The 17,087-nt window shown below is 38.5% G+C and overlaps 1 protein-coding gene across 1 annotated transcript in view; it reads right to left on the bottom strand.

Annotated features, from left to right (window-relative positions):
• Wdr44 (WD repeat domain 44) overlaps positions 1-17,087 on the bottom strand; it is an 88,934-nt gene that overhangs the window by 35,979 nt on the left and 35,868 nt on the right. Inside the window, exons 3-7 of the mRNA XM_013019833.1 lie at positions 14,473-14,506; positions 8,578-8,652; positions 3,502-4,135; positions 2,868-2,998; positions 1,137-1,232 (exon numbers count right to left, since the gene is read on the bottom strand). Coding sequence (XP_012875287.1) covers positions 1,137-1,232; positions 2,868-2,998; positions 3,502-4,135; positions 8,578-8,652; positions 14,473-14,506 — 970 coding nt within the window. The remainder of the gene's footprint in view (positions 1-1,136; positions 1,233-2,867; positions 2,999-3,501; positions 4,136-8,577; positions 8,653-14,472; positions 14,507-17,087) is intronic.

Genomic DNA, 17,087 nt, shown 5'->3' with positions numbered 1-17,087 from the left:
CGGTCGCTTGAACTATGGGCCTGGGCGCTGTCCCTCAGCTCTTCAGCTCAAGGCTAGTGCCCTACAACTTGAGCCACAGTGCCACTTCTGGCTTTTTTCTGCTTATGTGGTACTGAGGAATCAAACTCAGGGCCTCATGTGTACAAGGCAAGCACTCTACCACTGAGTCACCTTCCCAGCCCACTTTTCTTTTTTTTTTCCTCTATGGCTAATGATGATGAGCACATTGATTTTTTTTTCACATTTGAATTTCTTCTGTCAATAACTTTAATTAATGTTCCTATTAAACTGGCTCTTCTTAGTGTTTAATTTGAGAGCTCTTTCTATATCCTAGATATTAATACTTTAGTGAATAGCTTGTGAAGTTTTTCTCCCATTCTGCAGATTGCAGAATTGTTGTGAACAATTTGATACAATTCCAATAGTCAATTCTTGTTCATTAACATGACTTTTAGCCTACCAATAATTTATTATGTATTTCAAAATAACTAGATGAGTCCAAAGTTCCCCACACCAAAATAATAAATGAGGGGCTGGGAAGGTGGCTCAGTGGTAGAGCGCTTGCTTTGCATGCTCAAGACCCTGGGTTCGATTCCTCAGCAACACATAAGCAAACAGAAAAAAGCCGGAAGTGGTGCTGTGGCTCAAGTGGTAGAGCGCTAGCCTTGAGCTGAAGTGCTGAGGGACAGCGCCCAGGCCCAGAGTTCAGGCCCCACGACCGGACCCAAAAAAAAAAAAGATTGAAAAATTAAAATACTACCCACCTTAATTTTATCATTATACATTATATACATGGATCAAATCACTAGTCTACAACCTATAAATACCTAAAAAACTAAATGGTAAAAGAAAGTATTGATTGTGGTAAATTACACAAGGAAAGTAACTTTTTAAGTATGTAGTTCAGGGTCATTAAGTAATTTCATTTTTGCTTATGTGGTGCTGAGGAATCGAACCCAGGGCCTCATGCATTATAAGGCAAGCACTCTACCACTGAGCCACCTTCCCAGCCCCTCATTAAGTAATTTCACATTGTTGTGAGACCATCATCACCATCAATCTCCACAGAAGTTTCTCATCTTCCCACTTTGACTGTTACAGTTTATGTTGTTATATATGAAAAAATTATATTCTACCTCATCAGTAAGCTCTCTCCCAGAGTTGGATCTAGGTCTCTGAGGACCCATCACGTCACCTGCTATTGTGTGTCCATCAGGTGCTTTTCCATTTTCCTGAAATTATAATTTCATAAACAGAAAGTAGTTTGAATCAATTTCTATCAATTTCAATTATTCATTACCAAACACCATTTTACAGAATTCTACAATTCTGATAATGGTACCTAATGAAAATTTAAATGAAATGCTACATTTCAATCCCTTATTATTCCCAGCATACTGAAAACCATTAGATACCAAAACTATTGCTGCCCATGAAATAATACCTTAGTAGTCTTAAAAATAAGTATTCTATTTGACTTTGGCTGAAAAGCAGTTCTGTACTAGAATTAATTCAGGCCATACATGATTATTTCCAAGGAAGGTGTTATAAAACTCTTTTTCTATAAAATCCCAGTAAACATCTTAAGCTTTTTTTGTTCACATTAAGAAGGTTTGGAAAGTGGAGCTGTGACTCAAGTGGTAGAGCACTAGCCTTCAGCATAAAAGCTCAAGGTCAGCACCCAGGTCCTGAGTTCAAGCCCTAGGACCAGGGCACACAAGAAAAGTTTGTATATTCGTCTACATTTGAAAACAATGCTTTAGAATATAAAGAACATTCTTAGTTAAAAAAGTAAACCCCATATTCACCTTTAAAAATAGGCTGCTTATTGACCTCTGAATCAAGGCTTCAACAAGACCCTATATCCTGTCATATTCCCCAGTTGGGTACCCTATCCCACCTCACCTACCACATAAGTAACCCTGAGGTCCAAAATCTGTCTGTGATAAAATGTATCTGGTCTTTTTCATATCCCATTACCTAATATAAGAGACACTTTATGATTAGGAAAAGGAACTTACTTTTTTTTTAAGCCCCTTAATTTTGACCAATATAGATTAAGTAAATGAAGCATGTAGCTAATATCAGTAAAATAAACGATCACAGCAAGAATTATTTTTTGCTGGTCCTTGGGCTTGAACTCAGGGTTCTGGGCACTGTTCCTAAGCATTCCTTTTTTGGGGGGGGTTGTGGGGCCTGAACTCTGGGCCTGGGTGCTGTCCCTCAGCTCTTCAGATCAAGGCTAGTGCCCTACCACTTGAGCCACAGCCACTTCCCGCTTTTTCTGCTTATGTGGCACTGAGGAATCAAACCCACGGCCTCATGTATGCAAGGCAAGCACTCTACCACTGAGCCACCTTCCCAGCCCCTGAGCATTCCTTTTTGCTCAAGGCTAACACTCTACCACTTAAGCCACAGCTCTACTTGCAGCATTTCTGATGTTTAACTGGAGATTAGTCTCACAGACTTTCCTCCCTAGACTGGCTTTGAACTGTGATTCTTGGGTCTCAGCCTCCTGAGTAGCTAGGATCACAGGTGTGAACCACTGGTGCCCAGCAACAATCCTCTTGAATATTACTACCTGTCACATAGTTGGTGTAATTTAGCTCATTTCAACCTTGTATGAAAGCCTCAAGAAAAGTACATTTTCATTCTATTAGTGGGGTATCTGAGGCATGGATGCTAAATAGCCTACTTGGTTAATCCAGCTAGTTAGCAGCAGAGCTAGACAAGGGAATTCAGAAGGCCAGGTTTGGGGATGAGGAAATATTTGGCCAGGAGAAGAAAGAAGGTTCAACAATAAATAAATCAGCAAGTTGTAGAAAGTTTGATAAATCCTATATGAAATATAACAGTAATTCACTAACCTGGGCCGTAACTATTTTATCTCCACTGGTAGCACTTGCCAAATCAAGAGAAGGCTGGGAATCCCTAACTGTACTCTCTGAAGCCAGGTTGGTAGTTAGGAGAGAATCAGATGTAATATTGTCTTTAGGTACTGAAATGATAATGATAGTAATAGTAATAATAATGACAATAACAACAATTAGTATTTATATATGTGCTTATATATTCCTTAAAATGTTTTAATCTTTTTTTGTTTCTTACAAAAAGCCTGTGAGGAATGTGGTTTTATTATTCTTGTTTTTTTATATACAGACATCATGGATCAAACATGTTATTTAACTTCCTCAAGATGATACAGCTTATACATTAGATTAGAATTTGAATTCAGCACTCAAGTCTCCAAATCCCACATTCTTTTCGACTTGACACACTGTTTCTCATAAGGTAACAGATCTAAAGTTTTGAAGTCTGTTTAATTGTTCAATAAAAGCAATGGGAAACGTTTTACTTTTGTCTATTTACTACAATATCTGTATACAATATGGCTATCAGTGTAGTTTTACATGGCATCAACTGAAACAGAAGCAGAAAGTTAAAGGGTTTCTACCTTCAAATCCCTCCTACTCACAGAGTTATTTCAAAATTAATACTTGCCATCCAGATCAGGTGTTTTCAGAGCCTCAAATTCCAGTTCACTTTTCTTTTTTCTTGGTGGTGGAGCAGGTCGAGATGGAGGTGGGGGTCTAGGAGGTGGGAAATTAGTTGGAGGGGGTGGGCGTGCTGGAACTGGCTTCTTGGTGCTAGCTACAATATCAGGTTCTGGAGTCAGGTGTCTTGGGGGCTTGGCAGGAGCTACTTCTTCCACAGCAGCAACATCTTTAGTAGACAAAGAGTCCGAGGAGGCAGGATCTAGAACATCACTTTCTTTGACTTCCACTGCTTCCTTGTTCAATGTTTCTGTTTCCATTTCAGGCACATTAAGCTGCTCAGTGGAACTTAGTTCAGTTAAAGTAGTGGTTTCATCTCCTGTCTTCTCACAGGTGTCAACAGCAGAACATTTTTTGTATTCCAATTCAGTTTCTTCACATACATTCTGCCTCTCTGCCTTTTTGGAATCTTCCTGTAGTACTTGTTCTATGGCTAATAGTCCAGGTATATTAATAAGATCGGTCTCAGGTCCAGCAGGACTGGCAGTAGCTTGATCAGAGAGTCCTTTTTCTTTGGAATCCAAAGAGTCACCTTCAAGCTGTAGTACTTTCTGACTCTCTTCAATAATACTTTCAATTATCTAATGAAAGGTTAAAAAGGTTTTTAAGAAATGAAGTATCTATAACATATAACAATAGCTAATGACAGAGTACTTTCTATGTGCCAGGCAGTGTTCTTAACATTTCATGTATGCATGTATTTGCAGTTCTAAAAAGGAAGATATCTGCCACTTGATCTATGCTCTCAGACCTTTTTTGCTCTAGTTATTTTTCAGGTAAGTTCCTACATTTCTTTCTGATACTGGCCTCACACTGTGATCCTATCTGGGATGACAGCTGTGCACTACCACATCCAGCTTTATTTGTTGAGATGGAATTTCACTAACTTTTTGCTCAACTGGCTACAAGCTGTGATCCTCTCAATCTCTGCCTCTTAATGGCAGGCATCAACCACTGTATCTGGCTAATACATCATATATTTAAATCTTTGCAACTACCTTATAAGATTACATCATTACTGTCATCATTTTACAAAAGAGGAAACAAAAGCACGGAGTGGCCAAGTGATTTGTCCAAGGTCACACAACTAGTAAGTGATGAAGCTGGCATAAAAATTAGACAGTCTAGATTCCAGAATTTACACTGCCAGACACTACAATAGCTAATAGGTGTTAGTACATAGTTTCAAAAGTTCCATCAACCTTGTAAAATTGAGTACAAGCCTAAATGCTCATTAATACAAAGACATAAGCAAATTAAAGCAATGGCAAATTAAAGCAATAACCACCTATTTGCTTTGTTAACAAAACCATGAGAAATTAAATTCATCAGGATAAGAATTTACCTTGTTTAATGTATGAATTCACGCTTGTTAGAAAAAGCCAGAAGATGCAGACTACATCAAATACTTCCATATTCTAACTGATAGCCTAAGTCTACCTTGCCTGATATCTAATATACACAGGCAATCTGTATTTTCTACTGATATTTAGAAGAAAATATATATTCTTTATCCGATCTGTCATTAGTAAACACATAGAAATCTCCCAACGTACTCATCCTTCCCCTACACCCAGCCATGGATAACTTCTACTTTCTCAATTCCTTAGCTTCATTAACTTAATGAAGTAGTTAATGAAATCTGTCGCTGATGCACCTGATCTGTCTTAGCAAAATTTCATGCTGATTAGATCTGAATATTACTACTTATCAATAGCATTCATATATATTTTTGAGCGTATTACATACAATGGTGTTTCTTCTATCTTCCAATTTCTAACTCTTGAAATTATTATTTTTTTTTGCCAGTGCCTACTGAGCACTGAGGATCTTAGTGACAACAAGAGTTTAAGAATGAATAAGAAGTGAACACAGGGCTGGGAAGGTGGCTCAGTGGTAGAGCGCTTGCCTTGCATGCCTGAGGCCCTGGGTTCGATTCCTCAGCACCACATAAGCAAAAAGAAAAAAGCTGGAAGTGGCGCTGTGGCTCAAGTGGTAGAGCACTAGCCTTGAGCTGAAGAGCTGAGGGACAGTGCCTAGGCCCAGAGTTCAGGCCCCACGACCGGGCCCCCCCCCAAAAAAGTGAATACATGGAGACATCTGATATCATCTAATGAGGGGGTGAGACTGATTGGAATACATTGTTAATGTCTGGAGGTATAACAATGAAATATATATATGAATAGTTATACTATATATAAGATAATAATAGTAATTTTTATAAGTTTGGTATCTGCCTAGCATTTGATCCTTAGCACCAGAAAAAAAAAACGGTTAAAAAAAACTTGGCTGTAAATGGAATGGAATAGGCTCCAAAAAAGTAAGCCTGTAGGCTGGGAATGTAGCTTAGGGGTAGAGTGCTTGCCTAGCAAGCATGAAACCCTGGGTTCAGTTCCTCAGTACCACATAAACAGAAAAAGCCAGAAGAAGTGCTGTGGCTCAAATGGTAGAGTACTAAGTTTGAGCAAAAGAAGCTCAGGGAAAACAAAGGAGGAGGCAACAATGCTTCATAAGAAATATACTCATTACCTTGACCATGTAATTGTAACCCCTCTATATGGTATTTTCACAATAAAAAAACTTATTAATAAACAAAAAATAAAAAAAGAAGCTCAGGGACAGTGTCTAGGCCCTGAGTTCAAGCCCCAGGACTGACAAAAAAAAGTAAGCCTGTGTTTTTATAAGCTGAAGGGAAAGAGCAACTAGGAAGAAAGATAACAAAAATTTTGAAGAGCTGGGTGCTGGTGGCTCACGCATGTAATCCTAGCTACTTAGGATGGTGAGATCTGAGGATTGCAGTTCAAAGTCAGCTGAGGCAGGAAAGTCCCTGTGGGACTCTTTTATCTCCAATTAACTACTCAAAAACCAGAAGTGGTGTTGTTGCTCAAAGTGGTAGGGCACTAGCCTTAAGCAAAAGAGGTCAGGGACAGTGCCCACGCTCCGAGTCCAAGCCTTGCAAACAACAACAACAAAATTTTGGAGAAAAAAGGAAAAAGGCCTGTTGTGTACTAATATGTGTGTGTGTGTATGTATGTGTATATACATATATTACATATATATATATATATATATATGAATGATACTCAACACACAGGCTTTATTCAGTAGCTGAATTATTTCCCTTTTACAAAAGTACATACTGGAGGTAAAGATATAAAGAATTTTAGCTGGGCATGGGCCTCAAAACTATAATACCAGCTGCTAGCTAGCTACTTGGGAAGCAGAGATCAGGGTATCACAGTTCAAGAGCAGGTTCAAGTTCTTGAGACTCCATCTCATTCAATGGCTAGGCACAGTAGCAAGGCTTGTCATCCTCGCACAAGTAGAAGGATCAGCTCAGGCTGACCAGGCTATAAGGCAATTGCTTACTTAAAAAACACACACACACACAAAACAGTGTAAAAATGGGCTTAGAAGCATGGCTCAACCCTACCAAAAAGGAGAATTTTACCCCAATTTTCTGCATCAGTTAAGTATAACCATGCTACTTTGTATGGGAAAGAAGAATACTGGATTATCAACATGGATTATGTAATAAGGAGGTAAGGGATAAAAAAAAAGCTTGCAGATAATGGAAAAGAGAAATGTTAGAAGAATAGATTGAGGCTTCTTAGCCTTTCATGTCTACATTTTACAGGAGAAAAGCGTATCTGCTGAAAGTGAGAGAGATGTGAGTGGGCATAGCAGGCTGAAGGTGAGTATAAAGGTTTGCAATAATAATCACTGTGCATAACAGAATTGTCTGTGCAATAGAGGGGTCAAAGTAAGACTAGAAATCATGTCCTTCTAAGAACAACTTCTCTTATTTTTGAACTTCTCTTATTATATGAATGCTAATAGAAATACAGGAAATATGTGAGTTATCTCTGCATATTTACTGTATCTGCACCAGATAAGTAGTTTTTGCAGAGCAACGCCCAAGTTTTTGGCCTGTTGTAACTCTTTTTTTTGTTTGTTTTTTAGGTGTTAGGGATTGAAGCTAGGGGTCTTACTCATTCAAAGTAACAACTCTATCAATGAGTTAGTCTAAGGCTAGCGCTCTACCACTTGAGCCACAGCACCACTTCTGGGTTTTTTCTTCTTGCTTATGTGGTGCTGAGGAATCGAACCCAGGGCCTCATGCATGCGAGGCAAGCGCTCTACCACTGAGCCACGTTCCCAGCCCTCAATGAGCTAGTCTTTAACAAATAATCTAATAACTGTCATTCATTTATACATGCACTCATTTATTCTATTTTATAGTGCTACCACTGTCATACCCTCAGCCTTTCAAGTTCTAGCAAATTCACCTCTGAAGCTTTATAGAATTGATTATTTTTTCCCCTTTGGTGGTACTGAGGTTTCAACTGATGGCCTCATGCTTGCTAGGCAGATGCTTCTACAGCTGAGCTACTTTTTCAGCAAAGAATTGATTCTTTAAATTGTGTTAAAAGCACTATCAGGGGGCTGGGAAAAGTGGCTCAGTGGTAGAGTGCACTCGCACGCATGAAGCACTGGATTCAATTTCTCAGCACCACATAAGCAGAAAAAGACAGAAGTGGTGCTGTGGCTCAAGTGGTAGAGCACTAGCCTTGAGCTGAAGGACTGAGGGACAGGATACAGGCTCAGAGTTCAGGCCCCACAATCAAAAACATCAACAACAAAAGCACTATCAGTGTGAGAACTTTTTGGAACCTGGGACTCTTAAAAGACATCAAGATTTGTTGCAATGAGATTTTGAATACCTGTAACTCCTGATAGCAATCTCAAGAGTATAGTTAATTCTAATAAAATAAAAGTATAAAGCATAAGATAAAACATACTATAAAGTGCTGTTTCAAGGATAGATAACCAATTAGAAAATAAAAATGACTCCTAAAAGCCTGATGTGCCTTCTATTATAAAGACGACATATTCTAGAAATATTTATTGAAATTCACCATGTACAGGGCGCTATGCCATAAAAGAACATAGAAAATGTTGTTTTAAATAGGCTACACAAAGGAGTTACCCACTAATATACTGATATTTTTATCTTTACAACCTTTTTAGATACATCTTGTTTCAATTCTTGTATAGGGGACCCATTTTCAACTTCATATTCAATGCTCTCGGTTTCCTGTTAAGGAAAAGAAACAGATCAAATGATGACATCTTATCTTTAAAACTTTCCTGAAAATAAAAAGGACAAATGAGAAAATACGGCATTAATGAAGTCTCATAAAGGGCTTACATGTCTTTATATTGATAGATACCCAGAGATTTTATACCAATTGGGAAATTGTGATTACATAAGAAGGCTGACATTTAGCAATTTCATATTTTTCTCCTGCAACAGAATATTTACCTTTAAATATAAAAACTTTCCCACTTTTTTTTTTGATTGATCATGGGGCCAGAACTCTGGGCCTGGGCACTATCCCTCAGCTCTTCAGCTCAAGGCAAGCACTCTACCACTTGAGCCACAGAGCCACTTCTGGCTCTTTCTCCTTATGTGGTGCTGAGGAATCGAACCTAGGGCCTCATGCATGCAAGGCACGCACTCTACCACTGAGCCACCTTCCCAGCCCTTGCCCAACTTTTTTTAACACTAAAAAACTGTAAAAGCCGGGCGCTGGTGGCTCACGCCTGTAATCCTAGCTACGCAGGAGGCTGAGATCTGAGGATCGCGGTTCAAAGCCAGCCCCGGGCAGGAGAGACCGTGAGACTCCTATCTCCAATAAACCACCAGAAAACCGGAAGTGGCGCTGTAGCTCAAGTGGTAGAGCGCTCGCCTTGAGCTGAAGAGCTGAGGGACAGCGCCCAGGCCCAGAGTTCAAGCCCCACGACCGACCAAAAAAAAAAAACAACTGTAAAAGCCAGGTAATGGTGGCTTACCCCTGTAATCCTGATACCCAGGATGCTAAGATTTGAGGATAGTAATTCAAAGTCAGCCTTGGCAAGAAAACCCATGAGACTCCTGTCTCCAATTAACCACTAGAAAATGAGAAGTGGCACTGTGGCTCAAAGTGGTACAGTGCTAGCTTTGAGTGAAAAAGCTCAGAGATGGGGCTGGGAAGCTGGCTCAGTGGTAGAGTGCTTGCCTTGCATGCATTCCCTGGGTTCTAATTTTAATGGTAAATGAGGAGAAAACAATGACCAACATGGCATCTAAAACATTTAAAAATGTGACTGCCACTACTGCTTTGTTTAGGATTTTAAAAAAGGGAAATATTAACAGCTGATGTATTCATCCATTCCTTTCAATACTATTCTCATTACTGAGTTTCACAGTTTAACATTTCAATTGCCTCTAAACTGCTTTCTCTATGTATAAGTCCCTTTCTTCCACATTGCTAACTTCAATTTCCCAAGGAGGAGAAAAAAAACCCAAAACAGTGACCAATTGGGTATGGCAGTTCATGCCTGAATTCCCAGCACTTTAGTGGCTGCCACTTATCTATCTAGTATCTGAAATAGCGCTAGCAACAAGAAATAATCTGTGCAATGAATGTTGAAAAATCATGCTCTGGCTTTTCTTTTTTTTGGTCGGTGATGGGGCTTGAACTCTGGGCCTGGGCGCTGCCCCTCACCTCTTCAGTTCAAGGCGAGTGCTCTACCACTTGAGTCACAGTGCCAATTCCGGTTTTTCTGAGTGGCTTATTGGAGGTAAGAGTCTCACAGAGTTTCCTGCCCAGGCTGGCTTTGAACAGTGATCCTCAGATCTCAGCCTCCTGAGTAGCTAGGATTACAGGCATGAGCCACGGATCCCCAGCTCTGGCTTTTCTTTAGTTAACACATATAACTGAAATTTAAACATTCTTTAATTCCTGATTTGTTTTATGTATGTATGTATGTATAGATGTATGTATAGATGTATATATGTTGGTCTATTCTAGGCTATTTAGCAAGACCTTATCTCAAAACAACAACAATACTCACTAGACACTGTTGAAAATGAACTATACAACTTGTAGGTGGGGACAGGAGGAAAAAACTGGGATGGACTGAGGGAAGGGGTGACATAGTTCAAAAAGAAATGTACTCATTACCTGACTTATGCAACTGTAACCCCTCTGTACATCACCTTTATGATAATAAATTTAAAAACACAAAACATGGGCTGGGAAGGTGACTCAGTGGTAGAGTGCTTGCCTCACATGCATTAGGCCCTGGGTTCAATTCCTCAGCACTATATAAACAGAAAAAGCCAGAAGTGGTGCTGTGGCTCAAGTGGTAGAGTGCTAGTCTTGAGCTGAAGAGCTAAGGGACAGTGGCGAGGCCCTGAGTTCAAGCCCCACAACCAAAACTGAAAAAAAACCCCACAAAACAAAAATAAATGAGAAACAAAAATCAACACACAAACAGAAAACCTTGGCTAGCACAATTATGTAAGACATACAACAAAGTAACTAATTTTTTTTTTTTCAAAACCTTAGGAGGCCACGTTTCTTAACCCGATATCCAAGGCTCATCAATCTAGCTCTGATCTATTCTTCTAGCATTCTACCACTGAAATTTTTATACCTGTCACACAGTGCTCCCAAATAATCCTCCACTTTCACACATACTGTTTCCTTTTTTTTCTCAGTTGTGGAGCTTGAGCTGAGGGTTGGGCTCTGTCCCTGAGTCTCTTTGTACTCAAGGCTAGGGCTCTACCACATGAGCCACAGCACCACTTCTGTCTTTTGAGTGGTTAACTGGATATAAAAGTCTCAAGGACCTTTCTGCCCAGACTGCATTCAAACTTCAATCCTTAGATCTCAGCCTCCTAAGTAGCTAGGATTATAGGTGTGAGCCTATAATACTAGGTTCATACTGTTTGCTAACATGCAATGTTTACCCAACTGTCCTCTGTGCTCTACCCAGGCAAATTCTAAACTTTCAAACACCAGCACAAGTTCTATCTCCCATCTGAAGATTTTCTCTTGTCTGCTTTCCTCCAACCTTCTTGTGTGGATACTGTGTTCTACAAACTTGAATACTTCAAATCTGATGAATCTCAATCCTATCATCTAATCTCAAAAGGTCACATACTGTATGACTTCATTTATAATACATTCTCAAAATGAAAAAAAATAATTAGAAATGAAAACTAAATTTGTTGATGATGTGGGGGGTTGTTTGGTATGACTCTAAAAGGGAAGCACAAGATGGAGATCTTTGTGATGATAGTTCTGAATCTTGGTTGTGGTGATGATAACACTCACATTGTCAAATCACTAGTTTTAATACTGTATTATAATTAAGATATAACCATTGGGAAGAGTGGGTAAAGAATACAGAAGCTCTCTTTATACTATCTTTGCAAGGAAGCAGCTCTGTGGCTTAAGTGGTAGAGTGCTAGCCTTTGAGCACAAAAAGGCTCAGGGATAGTGCCCAGGTCCTGGGTTCAAGCCCCAGGGCTAGCAAGGGAAAAAAAGGAAATAAATTCAGTATGTTAAAGAGACTATCTTTGCAGCTTATTATAATAACATATAAAAAAGTAAAAAAGGAACACTATTCAACTCTATATTTATTTACTATATATATAAATTTGCTAGCTAATTTTATTCAAGTTAAAGATCAACCTATAATTACTGAAGTAAATTCCCCACAGCTACTTGTTACCTAAAAATATCTTAGAGCTAAGTGGCTTTTAAAATCTACAAACATAAAAAGCAATTGTCTCCAGTTATGGAGACTAGGAGGTAGAAATGGAATGGGAAAAAAGGCTACATTCTGAACCATATACCTTTTTCTCTGAGAAAATGTTATATGTACATGTATTACTTTTTAAAACTATTTTCATTAAATTATGAGGAAATATGATTTTATACAGTATAGGGAACAAAAATTGTGTTGTCTTTTTTTTTTTGGTCAGTTGTGAGGCCTGAATTCTGGGTCTGGGTACTCTCCCTGAGCTCTTAAGCTCAAAGTGAGCACTCTACCACTTGAGCCACAGTGCCACTTCCAGTTTTCTGGTGATTAATTAGAAATAAGAGACTGATGGACTTTCCTTGCCCTGGCTGTCTTTGAATCAAGATCCTCAGATCTCAGCCTCCTGAGTAGCTAGGATTACAGGCGTGAGCCACTGGCACCTGGCTTGTGTTGTCTTTTAAGCATCTAGTTTTAGAAAAGAACATTACCATAGGTTTCAAGTCTCTTGTATGGTTCTCCATTTTTATTACAAACTCCTCTCCTGAGAGAGCACTGACAGCCCATATCTTGTGTTTAGCATTTTTTTGCTCTTGTTTTACTCATTTATTTATTTTAGTCAGGGCTAGTGCTCTACCACTTGAGCCACAGCGCCACTTCCGGCTTTTTCTGTTTATGTGGTGCTGAGGAATCAAACCCAGGGCCTCACGCATGTGAGGCAAGCACTCTACCACTGAGCTACTTGCTCTTGCTCTTCCCAACCGTTTCTCTTCTTTTTAATGGTCTACAACTAAACAATTTCTAAACAATACATTGTTAAATTTGGCATGCTTTTTTAACTTCATATAAATGCAACCATAGCGTAAACATTTTTCTTTGGTTACCTCCTTTCAACACCCTGGTGTTGAAACTCATTCATGTTATTGTGAATAGCTAATTTATTCATTCCTACTGCTGTAGAATATTCCTTATAAATACAATACACTGTATCAGATTGGCATCCAATGTGTATAAAATAGTAAGCAGCTGGACACTAGTAGTTCACACCTATAATCCTAGTTACCCAGAGGCTGAGATCTGAGGATCAAATTCAAAGCCAGCACAGGCAACAAAGTCCCTGAGATTCTTATCTTCAATTAATCATCAAAAAGGTAGAAGCAGAGCTGTGGCTCAAGTGATAAGAGTACTAGCCTTGAGTGCAAAAGCTAAGGGTTGGGGAGGGAGGGGGAGTGAAGTTGTGGAAGTGGGAGGGAAGGAATGGTAGGGGAAAACAGAGGAGGAGGCAACAATGCTTGATAAGAAATGTACTCATTACCTTGCTCATGTAACGGTAACCCCTCTGTACAGTATTTTCATAATAAAAGACTTATAAAAAAAGCTAAGGGTCAGTGTCTAGGCCCTGAGTTCAAGCCCCATGACCAACAACAACAAAAAAGAATAGTGGGTGGGTATACTAGAACTGAAAAAATTAGACCATATTCAAGAACATCTCTCTCCCTCCCTCCCTCTCTATATACTTACATATATATATATACATATGTAATATATAATGTAAGGTATATAAGCATGTGTATGTAGTATATGATGTTCTTGTATTTAAATGGCTTACTCTCAGGTTTGGGGTATAGCTTAGCATTAGAGTATGTACCTTGCATATATGCCAGGCCCTGGGTTTGATCCTCAGAACAAAACCAAAAGATTTCCAATGGTATTGTCAAGAACAAATTCCTCTGTTTTTTTTTTTTTTGTTTTTTTGTTTTGGTCCGGAAGTGGGGCCTGAACTCTGGGCCTGGGCGCTGTCCCTCAGCTCTGCAGCTCAAGGCTAGCGCTCTACCACTTGAGCCATAGCACCACTTCCGGCTTTTTTTGTTTTCTGCTTATGTGGTGCTGAGGAATCGAACCCAGGGCCTCATGAGTGCAGGGCAAGCGCTCCACCACTGAGCCACCTTCCCAGCCCAAATTCCTCTGTTTGGATTCAAGGTAAGGGTGAATTTTATTTATAGTTACTGTGTTAATACATGTGCCCATAAAAAAGATACAAATAATGTTTTGGTTATTTAGTATTTTTGCCTGTCTACATAAATTATATTGTTCTCTTACTCTAAAAGTTCTACATCAAACAAAAATTAGTAGAAATCTAAAAAATATTTATAGATCCTTTCTTATAGCATAATAATATTCAGATAGGTACATCTGGAATAGTATAGGGTATAATTACAATACTGTTAAAAAATAAGAAAAAAAACAAAAGCAAGTAAATGACACGTTACATAAACAAGAAAGTAAATAAAAAGTGTATAGAATTTCTAAAAGCACAACTTACTTTGAACGATGGAAGACCAACTTTTCCTGGAGACCTGTTCAGAAATAAAAGAAAGGAGCTGTTGAATGGGAGGACTAAGAATGACAATACTTCTATACACTATTAAAGATAAGCCTGAATTTAAAAATGTATATACTGGGCTGGGAAGGTGGCTCAGAGGTAGAGTGCTTACCTTGCATGCATGAGGCCCTGGGTTCCATTCCTCAGCACCACATAAGCAGAAAAAGCCAGAAGTGGCGCTGTGGCTCAAGTAGTAAAGTGCTAGCTTTAACCTGAAGAGCTGAGGAACAGTATCCAGGTTTAGAGTTCAGGCCCCATGACCAACAAAAAATATATATATTGTGACTGAAAAGTTTGTTTGCATGTAAAAATATGGAAAACACAAAAATACAGAAGAAAATTAACAGAATCCATACATAATCTTACATCTAGAGATGACTGTATCTGTCTTCTAGGAAGACAACTTACAAGATTTCTTAATAAAATTTTGTGCAACTTCATGATAAATTTCCTTACATTTCTCTAGATGTAGAACTGCAGGTCAAAAAGAATGCACTTTTCACAAATTTTGAGACACTTTAAAACGGTCGTCTGGAATGGCTATCCCAATTAATACTCCTAATTCCTCTTGAATACTTCTACCAAAATGGGTGTTATTTTAAACTTACTACCAACTCAAAAGTGAAGAGTATGTCTCCTTTTTAAGTTGCACTGATTTGATTTCTAGTGTGGCTGTAATTATTCATATGCACTAAATATTTATATTGCTTTTGAAGATAGTCATTTTTGTTTTCCACTACTTTGTTTCTACTGGTGCAAAACTCTATTCTTAAATATAGACTAATCTAGGTTTTTTTCTTTTCTTTCTTGGTACTGGGGATCAAAACCTAGGACATTGCACTTGTTAGGCAAGCACTTTGCCACTGTGCTACAACCCAGCCCACTACTCTAGATTTAGCAATTTCAAAAATTAGCTTTTTATCAATTATATACTCCCCACCCCCTAAATAGGAACATTTAGGAACATTATTTCCCCTTTAATAGGAACATTCTGATATCTGCTTCAAAGTATAAGGAAGAGTATTAACCTTATTGCTACTTATACTTGAGAGTTAAGTAGTAACAGTTCTAAATAACTAGTGTGCCATTTTTTTTCCACTTGCGGGAGTTTGAACTCAGGGCCTGAGAGCTGTTCCTGAGCTTCTCACTCAAGGCTAGTACTCTACCACTTTTGAGCCACAGCACCACTTCTGGCTTTCTGGTGGTTAATTGGAGATAAGAGTCTCATGAACTTTCCTGCCTGGGCTGACTTTGAACTGCAATCCTGATCTCAGCCTACTGAGCAGTTAGAATTACAGGTGTGAGCAACAAACGCCCAGCAAGTTCTTACATTAATAAATAAAATAAAATACAATGATTACAGATGACACACCTTTGGGTTCAAAGGCACCTACCTTCAAGACCATTTAATCACACAATCTCTTTCATAGATACAGAAATAGGCTACAAGAGATGAGATGCTTTCCTTCAAAGTCATATTTAGGGGCAGAATTTAAAAAGCAGAAACTGTTGACCATATATTCTTTATATGCCAAACTGGGTGATGACATTTGGCATGGTATTCCTAAATCTTATCAAAACTTTGATACAAAACTATTTTCAAATAATAGAAAACCAACCCTTTTGTTAAACATTTACAGAATACCTATTATATACTAGGACTAGCGATAAGATGAATCAGAATATTTTACTTTGCATGTTTTTAAAAGCTGTCTAAAAATGCTGTCATAAAACAGTGCATTATTTTTGTCCATACCAGTATTTGATATCAGGGCCTCACACCCTATTCTCCCTCAGTTTTGCTTGCTTGGCTGGTGTTCTACCACTTGAGCTATACCTCCAGCTTGGCTTTCTGCTGTTTATTTTTGGAGATGGAGTCTCTTGGATTTTTCTACCCAGACTGACTTTGAATCACAATCCTTAAGATTAGTAGCTAAGATTCCATATATGAGTCACCAGCACCTGGCTAAATAGAGCCTATTTAACCACACTGTTGAATCAATATAAATTTGTGTTAACAAAGGGCAACTTCCACAAATGAAATCTTCCTCTCTTTTTTTCTTTTGTTTTTGGAGACATCTTACGATGTAACCAGGTATCCTCCTGTCTCAGCCTAAATTATGGGATTTATAGGTGTGTGCTACTAGAGTCAGCTCAGAAATAAATATTCTATATCACAAATTCTTTGGTTTCTCTGGTAAACTTATATTGTTATATAGCAAAATCTTATATAGTGAGTTGACAGAAACTGAGGCACTTCCAATATGGAAAAAAGAAAAAGATACTAGTTATCTAGAACAGTCCAAGTATAATCAAAACAACAACAAAAGAAACAAATCCCCAAAACCTTGAAGGGGTGTAAACTTGTATGTGATACAAATTCTGAATGTTAACAGGGGTAGGGGCAAAGGTGTTCCTGTAATGGATCTATAAAGGCAAGAAAACATAAATTTAAACAAAGTAGAAACCAGTTGTTTAAGGATACAGGTGGATCTGATGCAACAATGAGAAGTACAAGTTGTCATGTCCAAAACGAGCTTTACAACGTCGGTGCG

This window comes from Dipodomys ordii, unplaced genomic scaffold (genome assembly GCF_000151885.1).
Source record: "Dipodomys ordii isolate 6190 unplaced genomic scaffold, Dord_2.0 Scaffold47, whole genome shotgun sequence".
Taxonomy (NCBI): domain Eukaryota; kingdom Metazoa; phylum Chordata; class Mammalia; order Rodentia; family Heteromyidae; genus Dipodomys; species Dipodomys ordii.
This window is presented reverse-complemented; position numbering and strand designations above follow the sequence as displayed.